This window comes from Crocuta crocuta, unplaced genomic scaffold (genome assembly GCF_008692635.1).
Source record: "Crocuta crocuta isolate KB4526 unplaced genomic scaffold, BGI_CrCroc_1.0 scaffold26, whole genome shotgun sequence".
In the NCBI taxonomy this organism is placed as follows: Eukaryota; Metazoa; Chordata; class Mammalia; order Carnivora; family Hyaenidae; genus Crocuta; species Crocuta crocuta.
This window is the reverse complement of record NW_027532249.1, coordinates 14,544,953-14,559,961: the sequence shown is the minus strand read 5'-3', so window position 1 is coordinate 14,559,961 and position 15,009 is coordinate 14,544,953. Positions and strand designations below refer to the sequence as shown.

General features: G+C 42.4%; 1 protein-coding gene across 1 annotated transcript in view; it reads left to right on the top strand.

Moving 5' to 3' along the window:
- The first annotated feature begins 457 nt into the window (after positions 1-457).
- The window catches only part of NPC1 (NPC intracellular cholesterol transporter 1), a 40,555-nt gene continuing 26,003 nt past the window's right edge, over positions 458-15,009 (top strand). Inside the window, exons 1-7 of the mRNA XM_077778162.1 lie at positions 458-598; positions 1,362-1,533; positions 2,752-2,855; positions 3,488-3,610; positions 4,532-4,638; positions 7,126-7,301; positions 14,352-14,519. Coding sequence (XP_077634288.1) covers positions 458-598; positions 1,362-1,533; positions 2,752-2,855; positions 3,488-3,610; positions 4,532-4,638; positions 7,126-7,301; positions 14,352-14,519 — 991 coding nt within the window. The remainder of the gene's footprint in view (positions 599-1,361; positions 1,534-2,751; positions 2,856-3,487; positions 3,611-4,531; positions 4,639-7,125; positions 7,302-14,351; positions 14,520-15,009) is intronic.

Genomic DNA, 15,009 nt, shown 5'->3' with positions numbered 1-15,009 from the left:
ACCAGCTTCATAGATCTGAGAATTAAGGGAGAAAACAGGGACGCTCTTAGCAAGTCCCTGGATGCTGCGCCGGGCGGCGGAGGTGACGGTGGCAGTGGTGGTGGCAGCCCGCCCAGGAGCAGCTGGAATGACGGAGCTCAGGGTGGGAGGGGCCGTGCTTGGCCCGGTCAGGATAGACCCGCGGGGGAGGTGGTGGCTGGAGAGGGGACTTGGCAGGTAGTGAGGGGTGCAGGGACCCACGAGTCCCGCTGAGTGTGGGGCAGAAGATAAGGAGTGATGGGAGACATGCATGCACACCAGAGCGGGGTGAGGCGTCTGGAGTTTGTCTCGGGCAGTGGGGAGCTGGGTTGTAGGCTTCGGAGCATCAGAGAGCCTTGGAGCCTCGGCTCAGGAGGAGCCCCCATGGCAGCTGTGCCTGGGACACGTGCTGAGGTCTGCAGAGGAGGTGGCGGTCTGCATGGGAAGGAAGGGGCGCCGGAAACGGCACCTGCACCGGGAGCTTCCCGGAGACGTTCCTGGGGCTTTGAAACCCCACGGAGAGAGACTGGCAGTGGAGGAAAGGTTGGTTTCCTTCGGGGAACCTGGGGTTGTCAGGCAGGTAACTGGAAGGGCAGCTGGAGAGAAATTGGAGTCCTTTGACCCAGAGGGAGAATGATAGGGGAGTGGCGTTTATCGGCAGGAGTAGGTGAAGGGACGCACAGAGAGAGGTCGAGAATGTGGAAGGGGGGGTCCGGTGGTGGAGGTCCCCGAGGGGGCTGAGGAGCGCTGACCATCTCGGCCAGCGGCTCTCGCTTCCAGCTGTAGGTGAGGTAAGAGGGAGTTGAGGGGGAAAAGAGGGCTCCCCCACCTGCTCAGCTGTGTGAGTGAGTGCTCACCTGACCATGCCTTGCCCAGAGTGCGGTCAGGAGAGGGTGTGGTGCTAGAGTGAGGACCTTCATTATGCCAGTAATTACGTTTTACTGCAAGCCTGTTTCTGGAACAAGAAAGCCCTGGTTTGAATCCTGGCTCTGCCACTCTTGGACAAATTAGCCTCTCAGTGCCTCCATTTCCTCATCTGTAAAATGGGTATAACTGCACTTCCCTCATCAACTTGTTGTGAAGATGAATTGGGTTAAAAAATGAAGAGCACTTGAAACCATGCCTACCATGCAAGTAAATGGCCTGTGAGTGCCTTTGGGCCTCACTGGCCTGGGCTGCTTCCAGACACAGGATGGCTCTGGGAAGCAAATCTGTTAGCACTGAGTCAAACACAATTTTCCTGGGCCCAAAGAAATCTAGGTGTTTCATTTCAGGTGTTTTACCAGCAAAGAGGTCCTGAAGAGTTGGAAGACAATAATAATCCCTTGCGTTTGATTGGATAGCTTTACAGTTCAGGAAGTACTTCCACACATGCTGCCTTATCCGATCTTCGCGCCAAACCCGTGAGATGGGCAGGGGTCACGAGCTGCTGTTCACGGGGAGCACTGCTCAACGCGGGTTCAGCAACCTCTCCAGCTGCAGTCAGGCCCAGCAGCCACAGTGATCGACAGCCTCGTGAGTTCTGAGGCTTGGAACCCAGGACTCCTGCCCTCCCTCCACCCCCCTGCCCCACCTCTCTTCTACCCCATGGTTTGAAACAACCTTGAGATAAAAGAAGTGGATTATAAAGGATGAGTGGGAACCGCACCGCCCTGAGTATTAATTGGGCTTAATTTTCTTTCGTAACACTGAGCTTGGAGGAAAGGGAACTGAGACTCCAGACCCCCTTCCTGTGAGTCATGCCAGAGCTGCGGTTTGTTGAGTGGCCTTCTGTCACTCCAGTGGGTGACTTGCCAGACTGCCCCACGCTTGGACCTGCCTGCCCTTTGGTTGAGAATTCTGTGAGGTCCGGGGCGGGGTCACTTGTGTTTAAATTACACGTCATGTCAGCAGTTCTGCCACCTCCTCAGCTTCTTTGCCTTTTCAGACTTAAGTAGATGGATAATTTCCTTTTAGTCGGAAAACTAGAGTTTTAGAAAGAGTAGTACTTTCCTGGAATCCCTAGGTTCATGGAAATAATTGCAGTTCTTTTTAAATAAAACCAGTGGTAGAATTTTGCAGCTTCTTGCCAAAGGTTTGATATGTGGCATCGTTGAATACTTGTCACTTCCTCATTTGTATAGTTTCAGTCCCTTGTGGCCCAAACATATGACTTTTAATGAATCCAGATAGGAGTAAGTCCTAATTTCTGTTTGAAAATACCTGAGAAATGAGTTCAAAGTAATCTTGACCCCTTTGATTCCCTGCACATACACACCCCAACCTCCTGCCTGTTTTTTCTTTCATATTTTTTGGGTCTCTGGGGCTTGTGGTGGATTTGTATCTTAATGCTGAGAACCAGCACAGACTGACTGACCTCCTCCTTGCATACGTGTTAGTCACGTGCCACTGCTGCTGGAGAGAATTCACTTTTCTGTTCAGATTTTTTTTTTAATTTTTTTTTAATGTTTTATTTATTTCTGGGAGAGAGAGAGACAGCGTGAGAGGGGAGGGTCAGAGAGAGAGGGAGTCACAGACTCTGAAACAGGCTCCAGGCTCTGAGCTGGCAGTCAGCACAGAGCCTGACGCGGGGCTCGAACCCACGAACCGCGAGATCATGACCTACGCGAAAGTCGAACGCTTAACCGACTTAAGCCACCCAGGCGCCCCTGTTCAGATTTTTTTTAATGGCTTTTCCAGGAGGTATCTTGGGAGTCACGGTTGCTACTTGATGGCCTCTTCTCCACTGGACAGATGATTGGAAGGCCGAGCAGGCTGTGCCCCTGGAGCTCGGTGGCTATGGTGCTGCGATGATTCACACCGCACCCTCCTCCCCTTCTGAGTTTTCTGTCAGCCTGGTGACTCTCACGTGGGAAATATGAGTGGCTCTTGAGAAATCTTTATTTTTCTTTTAAGATTGCTGAGGTGGTGTTCCTGAAAGCCAGCACATTCCTTACTTTATACTTAAATCTTGAGGATGAGGTATTTCTTCTTCTTTCTTAGAGTTTATTGGGGGTTTTGGTTTTTCTTTTCATGTTACTCATGATAGGCTGACGTGAATTAACCTAAATACGTGTGGAAATGTTCTTTCACTATTTGGAGCTTATGTAGTTTCTTACGCAGCTGTGCAAAAATAGCTTTAATCATTGCACACTCACGTACTATCTTGCTTGCTTTCCTCTACACTGATTCTTGGTGATCCTTACATGCAACTATAGCTTCTTTCCATCGTCAGTAAACTAGCAGGAACTGGGAATTATGTAAATACGTAATTTCTGTTACCTTCTTCGCTGACTGACTTGACAAGCCCATTTTAGACATCTTGTCAGTTTTAATTGATACTTTCCAAAACATTAAACTAACCAGTGCCTCTTAGTGTCACTTCATTTTGCAGGTAACGTTGGAAGGTTCTATAATAGTGTTAGAATGGGTGCTTTTCACTGTCCTTGGGGCCCTGATGAACTGAGTTTTGTGTCGACTCTGTCTATAGGTGTTCACGCAGTCCTGCATCTGGTATGGAGAGTGCGGAATTGCATCTGGAGATAAGAGGTACAACTGCAAATATTCAGGGCCACCCAAACCCCTGCCGAAGGATGGCTATGACTTAGTGCAGGTGAGTTTGTTCCTGTGGACACTGGAAACACAAAATGCTATTACAAGATCCTCTGTAATTATACTGTAAAAAAATCACTGAGGGGTGGGGCTGAAACTAACAGGCATAAATCTTACCCAAATGCTTGTCTGGGGCACACAATAGCAAGGAAGATAACATAACTCCTGAGGCTTGATTTCTTTGGAACTGACTTTTTGCCTTTCAAGTAGTTTCCGCATAGCAGGTTACTATGTAGGGACTGACCTTGGTACCACAAATGTCGCTCTTTGCAGTTTCTTGAAAATATACTAGAAGTTGACTTTCCGTTCCTGGATTTCAGGACTCACATGGACTGGGCTGCAAAGTGGCTCTGACTTCCTTGTCCTCTGTTTATTTTAGCAATTCCTCCGTTTTCCATCCAGAGTCTATGAACTTTGGTTGCTACCAGGATTCTGTTCTCTGTTGCCTTGTTTACCTTTCCTGATACACAGGGATATTAAACAAGAACTGGAAGAATCAAGGGGAAAAGTCTGGTTTTAGAGGCCTCACTAACGTAAAATCAAGTTGACATAGTGGCAGGTCCCCGTGACTTCCTTGCTGCTTTCATCTGACTTTCCCTGGCATGACTAATGGAAGTAGTAAATAGCACTTGGGTTAAACTTAAACAGAAAACCGAAGTGGTCAAACTGGCTGTCAAGAGAGGCGAGGGAGCTTCCAAATAAGAAAAAATGGAAATAACTCTACTGCTTCTACTTTTGTTACTCCCTCACTTATAAATAGTGAAGTTGATAGCCCTTTAAACGAATCCTGCAAGAACTTTGCAAACACAATCCTTACCCTCCTGTACCTGAAAAGGACTGTGTGAGTAAAATTGCCTTATTGAGTAATGTGTGTCCTTATTTGACTTTGCTGCTCTGAGAACCATGCTTTCTCACCCAACAGGAACTCTGTCCAGGATTCTTCTTTGACAGTGTCAGTCTTTGTTGTGATGTGCAGCAGCTCCGGACACTTAAAGACAACCTGCAGCTGCCCCTACAGTTTCTGTCCAGGTATGTTGACCACCTGGCAAACAAAAAAAATAGTAGATTTTGGGCACTTGTTAACTAGCGATGTTCTGATTTCCTTTAAAAAAATTTTTTTAATGTTTATTCATTTTTGAGAGATAGAGCACAAGCAGGGGAGGGGCAGAGAGAGAGGGAGACACAGAATCCAAAGCAGGCTCCAGGCTCTGAGCTGTCAGCACAGTGCCTGACATGGGGCTCAAACTCATGAGCTGTGAGATCATGACCTGAGCTGAAGTTAGACGCTTCACTGACTGAGCTACCCAGGTTCCCATACTGATTTCCTTTTAAAAGTTGGTTTTCATTTAATTTCAAGAAAGCAGTCTTATGACTTCTCAGAAATGAAGGATAATTTCTCGATAAAGTTAATAGTTAGCAGATTTAATTCTCTTCCTAGTTACATGCAGAGCTGATGCGTGGGCTTCCTCTGAGATGTCCTCACCCAAGGGACTCAGCCTTTTCATACTGGAGCCTCTGGATAGCGTGGGGAGGAGAGGATCTGGTGGTCCTGCCAGGTCTGTGACCCGAGACCCTCCTCCATGCAGTCCTCTGTGTCGCCTCCCTCTCTGCCTCACCCCTGGATGGCACGTGCTCCTGTCTTCCTGCAGTGACCTGAGATGCCAGAGTCCCAGGCCTCCATAGAGCTCGCCTTTGACAGCTGTCAACACGATTGTTCTGGCAGAGCTGGGTGGTTTTGTCAACATTAGTTCGCTGTCCAGTCTGTTCTGTTCTCTATGACCAGGGCCGTGAAAAGGGTTGCATAATAGGTGTTCTCTGAGCTTACTCAGCCGTTCTCAAATGTGCAAAAGAACAAGCTGCTGGTGGTCTGTAGAACAGCACATCATGGTATCTTTCTAAATTTGTCACATGGAAGCACCCTGATAAAGCGCCCTGTTAAAGGACATAGGAAGAGGGGCTGGTGCTTCTCTGTGCACATACAGCTGCAGGTGACAAGACAGGCCGCATCCTCTGAGGAAACCCTGCATCTTCCCAGAAGTTTGAATTGACAGCACAGAGCCGAACACCATCCCTAAGCTGTTCTTCAGGACAGCACACTCTATAATAACAGATGAAACAGTTGAGAATCTAGGGACTAGCGTACCCTGTGGAAGGCTAGTGGCTGGTGATGGAGTCACGTTGGAGCCACCATTCAGTCAGAATACACTTGTTTAACACCTACCCTCGGTGAGGTGTTATGGACGGAAAGATAACCGAGATCAAAAGATAATCAGATTTCCCTCGTGTTGTCAGCTCTGTTTATAACAGCAAATAATGAGAAGCTAACATTACAACTGTCAGAGCTGATGATTGTGGAGATTAAACATAGTAACATGGAAAGAGATTTGTGATTCATAGAATGTGGTAGAAATCTGTGCACCCCGGAAGCAGTGTTTGTTAGAATAGTGTAATTGTTGTTCCCATTCTTGTCACAGTAAAGCACAGGGCTCCTGAGAGCAGGTCATTGTGCGTGTCTACACTCTTACTGGACCAGGGGCTTTGAAGGCTGGGACCACCTTCCCTGTTCTGTGTCCTGTGGGCACCTGGACTGGACCAGAGTTGGGAGTCATCTCGACTGGTAGTGCAGCGAGAATGCAGGGCTAATGAAGCGGTAGCTTTTGCAGATAACAGTGAACCAAACTAGGGAGAGAGTTCTCCCACCTAACAGGTCACCATTAGAAGCTTAAACGTTGAACCTGAAGGACAGCAGACAGCTTGTGGTCCTCATGAAAACCCGTGTGCTTCCAGAGAACACCGCTGCTGTTCTTATACCTTCTTCTCAAGTCATGGGGATTCCTCTTGTGTTTACAGAGGGTCAAGGGATTACCTGGGACTTGAAGAAAGCCCTTCAGTAGCAAAATGAAAACTCTGACATGTAAATCTCATTTTCTCCTTGTTTTTCTTTTTTTTTTTAAAGTTTTTTTTTTAAGGTTTATTCATTTTTTTGAGAGAGAGATGGAGCACAAGAGAGGGAGGGACAGAGAGAGAGGGAGGCACAGAATCCAATGCAGACACCAGTCTCTGAGCTGTCAGCACAGAGCCTGATGTGGGGCTCGAACTCACAAACCGCATGATCATGACCTAAGCCGAAGTTGGACACTTAACTGGCTGAGCCACCTGGGCGCCCCTCCCTTGTTTTTCTTCCCAATCAGTATTGTCCCCATGATGCTCCTAAGTCCCTTTAGTTCAAGACAAAGAAACTGTCTATAAATTGCAAAGCACAGAATTCAGAGAAGCATTTTTGTCTTTCTGAAATTTCACCTAGACAACACATGTGTAGTAATTAGGGCAGTTTTTAAAGAGACATCTGTACTTTAACATGAGATTTTAGGTTCAGAATTGTTGGGTTTAAGAAGTCCTTAGATAATTTACTTGTCACTTGATAATAAACTTTAAATATTCTTTGTTGTACATCATCTTTTTGCTGTCTCTATTATCTGTTAAGATCAGACAAAATATAGTTTACTTTTTCTTTAGATGTCCATCCTGTTTCTATAACCTAATGAACCTGTTTTGCGAGCTGACGTGTAGCCCTCGGCAAAGTCAGTTTCTGAATGTTACAGCAACTGAAGATTATGTTGATCCTGTTACGAACCAGACGAAAACAAATGTAAAAGAATTACAGTACTACGTTGGTGAGAGTTTTGCCAATGGTGAGTAAACATTTTTTGGGGGGGAGAGCTGTGAGTAAATTTTTAATTATTCCTTTTTTACAGTTGGTATCAGGACAGTGGGTCAGGTTGTTCCTGTTTGTTGTCAACTGTGTGAAAATGACCATCTTAAATTCCAGTGGCCCTGAAATGTGAGTTGTTGCTTAGCATGTATCTAGGACCTGAGCTATAACCTTTTATAAAACAATCTTTTTTGAAGCATTTGTTCAATCCCTTCCTAACTGGACATTTGTAGTACGTGCAAGTTTACTTTTCTGTATATTTTAGAAGCCTTTAGAATTTTATTTCTAGTGGACATGAATTGTGTAACTTCATGAGTTAATTGCAAAACTGAAGAGAGAGTGTGGAAGGGTAGAAATTAAAAAGGGAAGCAGGAGGGGAGATTTGACTGAAGAAATACATCACCATAAGGGAGAGTAAGCAGATACCGGTAGGAGAAAAGGATCCATAACAACTAGAAATCATAGGATAGTCTGAGAAAGACCATCTAGTATTTGTTGAAAATGATTGAATTAAAAGAGTCCTGAAAAAATAGAGCACAAGGGGGAAAGAATGAAAAGATTAGAAGTAGAACCAGCTGGCTCTATTAATGAGAAATAGTCATTTAAATGAACTAAAAGATAAAGAGCAGATTTGACACAACTGAATAAAGAGTGTGTCCAAGAACATCTACAAATTAAGAGAGTAAGATTTCAGCATATAAGAGCAACATACAGATTTAATTGTAATGATCATTTAAAAATATAACCAAAAATTCAATAGAAAAATGTAAATAATAAAAAACAATAAATTATAAAATGTTAGAATAATTAGTTAAAAGATTGTCTCCTTCACAAAAGCAATAAAATAAGCCATACAGGAATAAATCTACCAAAAGATGTGACATAAAAGGCAACCTGACTGAATGAAAAGAGAGCATTCTGTCTAGAAACAGAACTGTGCTTATCGAAAATTGATATATAACAGGTGTGTTGTTACAAATCATTAAAGGAAAATGGACTAGTATATAAATAGCGTGATAAAACTGATCATCTAATGTTTATCTTTGTATATCACACTAAAAATATATAGATTAAAAATCCGAATGTCGGACATTTTTAGAATTAAATATAGAATATATTTATGACTTTAAGATGAGGAAGGGTTCTATAGTAGAGGAAAAGCAGAAACTGTAAGTGAAAAGATAGGTAAACAATTAGTACTTAGAGCAGTCACTGAACTACAGATTAAAACAGTGAGCTGCCGTTTCACACATCAGATTGGCACAAATGTAAAAATTACTCAATTCCAGATATTAGTAGGATGTTCAAGCAATAGGAATGCTAATATACTGCACCACTGGTAACCATAACTTAATAGGAGTGTTTGAAAACCATTTGAAAACAATTTTGCACTACCTGGTAAAGTTGAGGATAAATATACCCTCATTCCAGAAATTCCACTTACATAGATGCCTGCCGTAGAGAAACTCCTAATGCACATAAACGAAGGACCATATAAGAGCATTCATTATGGCACTTCTGTGATCATCAAAAACTGGAGACATCAGGAGAATGAAAAGACAGCACACACTGGGAGAAAATATTTGCAGAAGACACATCCCACAAGGGACAGTTAGAAAATATATGAAGAACTCTTTTTTTATTTAATGTTTGTTTATACTTGAGAGAGAGAGAGAGAGTCCGAGCAGAGGTGGGGCAGAGAGAGATGGAGACAGAATGTGAAGCAGGCTCCAGGCTCTGAGCTATCAGCACAGAGCCGAACACGGGGCTCGAACCCATGAGCCATGAGATCATCACCTCAGCTGAAGTTGGACACCTAACTGACTGAGCCACCCAGGCGCCCCAAAATAAATGAGAAACTCTTAAAATTCAACAATAAGAAAGTGAACGACCTTGAAAAACGGACAAAAATCCTGATCAGACGCCTTGCCAAAGAAGACAAATGAAAAGATGCTCAACAGTGTATGTTATTAGGGAATTCCAAATTAAAACAACAGTGAAATACCACCATGCAACTGTTAGAATGGCCAAAATCTAGAATACTAACACCACCAAATGCTGATGAGGGTGTGGAGCCATAGAAACTCCCATTCATTTCTGCCAGGAATACAAACTGGTACAGCCATATTGGAAGACAGTTTGACAGTTTCTTAGAAAACTAAAAATGCTCTTACCATATGTTCCAGAAACCATGGTTTTTGGCATTTACCCCAAAGAGTTGAAAACATATGTCCACATAAAAACGCATGCACGCATGTTTGTAGCAGCATTATTCATAATTCACACCAAGATGTCCTTCAGTAGGTAAACAGATGAACTGGGGTACACCCAGACAATGGAATATCCTTCAGCACTAAATAGAAATGAGCAGTCAAGCCATGAAATGACATGGTGGAATCTTAAATCTATATTACTAAGTGAAAGAAGTGAATTTGGAAAGCCTACATACTGTATGATTCCAGCTTTATTATATTCTGGAAGAGGCAAAACTATGGAAGATAGTAAAAAGATCGGTGGTTGCCAGGGACTAGGGGAAGAAGGGGTGGATAGGAGGAGCACAGTGGATGTTAAGGGCCAGGGAGACTATTTTTTAATACTATAAAGTGGGTCTGAGTCATTATACATTTGCCAAAACTCAGAATGTACAATACCTAGTGTGAACCCTGAAGTAAACTGTGGACTTTGAATGACAATGATGTGTCGTAGGTTCATCGGTTGTAACAAATGTATACTCTGGTGCTCTTGAAAGTAGCGAGGTCTTGTGGCAGGAGGTATATGGGAGTTCTCTGTACCATCTGCCCAATTTTACTGTGAACCTAAAACTCTTTAAAAAGGCCATTAATAGGGACGTCTGGGTGGCTCAGTTAGTTGGGTGTCCCAACTTGAGCTCACGTCATGATCTCGCAGTTCACGAGTTCAAGCCCCACATCGGGCTCTGTGCTGACAGCTCAGAGCCTGGAGCCTGCTTTGGATTGTGTGTCTCCCTCTGTCTCTGCCCTTCCCCCGCTTGCACTGGTCCCTCTCAGAAATAAACATTAAAAAAATTTTTTTAAATTAAAAGTCCATTAATAAATAAATAAATTAGTTAAATAAATGGAGGCACTAAATGCTAATTAAGAGGAGAATGGATAAATATATTTGGAGCAAGTCATGGTCTATAATGGAATATTTAAAACTGTTAAAATGTATAAATTAGTTATGTCACTCACTTGAATTACTTAACAAGTTGAAAATGTAACAGGATATATGTAGTATGTTGTTTATATTAAACAGTACTACATATCTGTGGATACAGTGTATCGTGAAAGTACACAAATATGTATGGGAAAGATAAACATCAAATTCAGATTGTGATTTTACCTTAAGCAAGGGAATGTATTCATAGGTAAGAGTACTCAGGGAACCTCAACTGTATCTATAGTATTTTGGGTTTTTTTAATGTTGAGGCAAATGTAAAATAAGATTAATATAGCTGAGTGCTAAATACATGAGAATTGTATTATTCTCCATATTTTCTATATGCTTAAAATATTTAATAAAATAAAAACCTGAAAACCAAATAGTAAGCTGGAAGATAATGAGAGAATTACCTAGAAAACAGTGTAGAGTTATAACAATCTGGAATCATTAAAGAAGTGACATGTAGGATAATGTGAGGAGCTCCAGAGAAGGCAAAGTGAAAGTTGAGGAGAAACAATAAGCAAAAGGATAATGGCCATGAGTTTTCCAGATTGGATGAGAGAGAAATCCTTAGACATGGGGGCAGAAAATGAATCCTGAAGCCAGGTAAATTAAAAAGAAAGAAAATACATAAAAATCAGTTGTATGTCTTCATTTGCAATGGACAGTCTGGAAGTGAAATTAAGAAAATCCCATTAACAATAGTATTAAAAATAAAATCCCTAGGACTTAACAAGAAGTGTCAGACTTACACTCTAAAAACTATAAAACATTAATAAAAGAAATATCTTAGTAAATGGAAAGATATTCCATGTTGATGTATCAGAAAACTTAAAAATGGTAAGATGGCCACTTCCCAAATTGATGTACAGATTCAGTGCAATCCCTGTTAGAATGCCAACTCACTTCTTTGTACAAATTGATTCTAAAATCAGTCTAAGGTATAACTTAGACATATATATCTGTGGTCATCTGATTTTTGACAAGGGTGCCAAGTCCATTCAGTGAGGAAAGAATAATCTTTTCAACAAATTGATTCTAAAATCAATCTAAGGTATAACTTAGACGTATATATCTGTGGTCATCTGATTTTTGACAAGCGTGCCAAGTCCATTCAATGAGGAAAGAATAATCTTTTCAACAAATGGTGCTGGGAAAACAGTAGTCTCATGGAAAAGGATGAAGTTAAACCCTTACCTCACACCATAGACAAAAACGAAAATGGACCAAAAACCTAAATGTAAGAGCTAAAACTAGAAAATGCTTAGAAGAAAACATAGGAATAAATCTTAATGACCTCAGATTTGACAATGGATTCGTAGGTATGACACCAAAAGAAAAACATAGATATGTTGGGACATGATCAGAATAGAATTCTGTGATTCAAAGGACACCATGAAGAAAAGACAAAAATATTTGCAAATTATTTACTTATTAAAAATCTTGTATCTACTATAAAGAACTCTCACAACTCAATAATAAGTAGATAACCCAATATAAAATGGGCAAATGATCTGAACAGACATTTCTCCAAGGATATTATACAAATGGCCAATAAGCACATGAAAAGATGCTCAAAAGTGTTAGTTATCAGGGAAATGCAAATCAAAACCACGTGGGATACCACTTAACACCCAGTAGGACAGAAGCTAAAGGTCAGATAACAAGTGTCAGGAGGGTATGGTGAAATTAGAGCCCTCATACACAGCTGGTGGGAATGTAAAAGATGCAGTCGCTTTGGAAAACAGTCTGGCAGTTCCTGAAACAAGCATAGGGTTGCCATATGACACAGTCATTCCCACTCACAAGAGAAGTAAAAACGTGTCCAAACAAAAACTGTACCCAAGTATTTATAGGAGCATTGTTCTTAATAGCCAAAAGGTAGAAACAATCCAGATATCCATCAGCTGATCTGTAGATAAACAAATGTGGTATATTTGTATGGCACCATAAAAAGGAATGAAGTACTGATACATGCTGCAGTGTGGATGGACCTTGAAAACATTATGTTAAGTGGAAGAAGCCAGCCACTGAAGACTACATATTATATGATTCCATTTATATGAAATGTCCAAAGTAGGCAAATGTACTATAGAGACAGAAATAGATTAATGGTTGCTTAGGGCTTGGGGGGAGGGGGGAGATGAGGGAGGATTAGCTAAAGAGTACAGAGTTTCTTTAAGGTGATGAAAGTGTTCTAAAATTGTGATGGTTGCACATATCTGAGACTAGGCTAAGATCCATTAAATTGGAACTTCAGATAGTTTAATTGTATGGTATGTAATTACATCTCAGTAAAGCTGTTAAAATCCACAGGTAAATACAGCATAGAAAAACTATAAAGCTCCAAAGACAAGTGTCTTAAAAAGAAGTAGATGGGGCGCCTGGGTGNCTCTCTCCTAGAAATAAATAAAAAAATACTAAAAAAAAAAAAAAAACTTAAAAAAAAAGAATTAGAAAAAATATACAAATCATTTCAAAAGAATACCAGTTGGAGATTTTCTTACCAGCAGTGATAGAGGCCAGAAGGCAATAGAATAATCATAGTTCTAAAGAAGTCATTTTATCTGAACTTCCTTTCAAGAGTGAGGGTTAAACATGGCGAATTTATCAGTGTCTCCTTAATGTTTAGGGAAGAAGATCCTAGGAAGTTTCTAACAAGTAGATGTGGTATCTAAATGAGGTGTCTCTGCATTGGATGGGGGTCCCCAAATGCAGGGTGATGATAGGCTGGCAGCCGTGGCTGGGAAGGTTGAGAGAATTCACCTGAGGGAGAGCAAAGGCAATAGAAGTTTATTGAATACACCACAAGGGAGCAGTGGGTAGGATAGACAAAAGCTGTCTGCAACAAGATAGTGGGTGGGGGCTGTTCTTAAAAGGGGACAAGGAGGAGGTATAGCAATGTATGGAATTCTCCCCCTTTTTTTCCCCCAGTTTATTTTTCTAAGAGAGACCAAGAGCAAGCAGGGGCAAGGGAGAGGAAGAGAGAGAGGGGGAGAGAGAATTCCCAAGCAGGCTCTGTGCTGTCAACTTGGAGCCTGATTTGGGGCTCAAACTCACAAACCAAGCCCTGAGATCATGACCTGAGCCAAAACCAAGAGTTGGAAGCTTAACTGACCGAGCCACCCAGGTGCTCCTGGAATGCTCTCTTTTTTGGTAACCGTGCTTAGCTAGAAGTAGCCCATTGGTCTGTTAGGGCCTATGGATATTTTGAGGTGGGTCAGCTGATGGGCCTTTTCTGCATTCCATCGCTCAAGCCTGTTTGCCTGAGAGTGGCCTGTACAGTAGGGGCTGGTTAATGAATGTTACTATAGGACCCATTACTACTACGTGTTTATGTGCAAAATGTCACTGACATTTTCCTTATTTTGTGTGTTGTCTTTGTGTGTACTCAAATAAAGCCAAGAGAGCGAGTAGTATTAGGTTCATTCACATGTGACCTCTCCTCTAAAAACAGTTTTCCCCTCTAAGTCCCAAACCCTTCAGCTATGTAGTTTCCTGTTCCAGATTTCTGGAACCAGCTTCATTGAGTGAAGAGTCACTAAGGTTCTTACTTCTCCTTCCTCAGCCTTAGTCCATTCTTCTCTGCAGTGGTGGTAATACTTCTCCCAGCTCCTGTGAGTTACGCATGCCTTTCTTGTGTGCTTTTTATGTTTTAGTTACTTGGAATCTAGCCCAGCATGTTACTTGCAGGGCGATAAGTCTCCACTCCTGCCCTTAGTGTTTACTGTCCTGCCTACCAGCCCATGGCTTCGGATTGCCATGTATATGGCTGAATTCGCATTTGAGAGGCCTTTTGTAAGATCTTCTCTGCATGGTGTTCAGTGCTTTTGCCTTCTTCCTCTGCCAGCCATGTACAACGCCTGCCGGGACGTGGAGGCCCCTTCCAGTAATGACAAAGCCCTGGGACTGCTGTGTGGGAAGGATGCCGAAGCCTGCAATGCCACCAACTGGATTGAGTACATGTTCAATAAGGACAACGGCCAGGCGCCTTTCACCATCACACCCATTTTTTCAGGTAGACTCCCAAGTTCTGTGTATTTATGATGTGGTTTTAAAGCCCAGGAACCTTAATCTGCAATAGGAATGTAAACAAATTCAGATAACTGGTTCTTGGACTTTCCCTCTGGTGAGAGAGGTAACTAGAACGTTTCCCCTGGCCCTGGTTAATTTAGGGGCCAGCAGCGAGGATTGAGGAGAAGGAATTGCCTTCCGGTGTTGCTGCCTCATTAGAAGAGTGAGCCTGGGTTTTTGTTTTGTTTCTTTTCTTTTTTTAAAAAAGACTGAAGTATTACAAAGGGGAGCTCTGGAATAATAATGTTAGACTCACTCCTCAGTGGAGATCTCCCTTGGAATGTGGGGCACTCATGATCTCAGCAACAAACCTTGTGCCCAAAGTTTTTTGAAGCAACTTAAAATTTTATAAGACTAAGCAGCAAAACATCATTTGATCAGCCAGAAACCTCCAGTCCTTTTTACTCTTATGATAATGTTTGGTATGTCAGTGT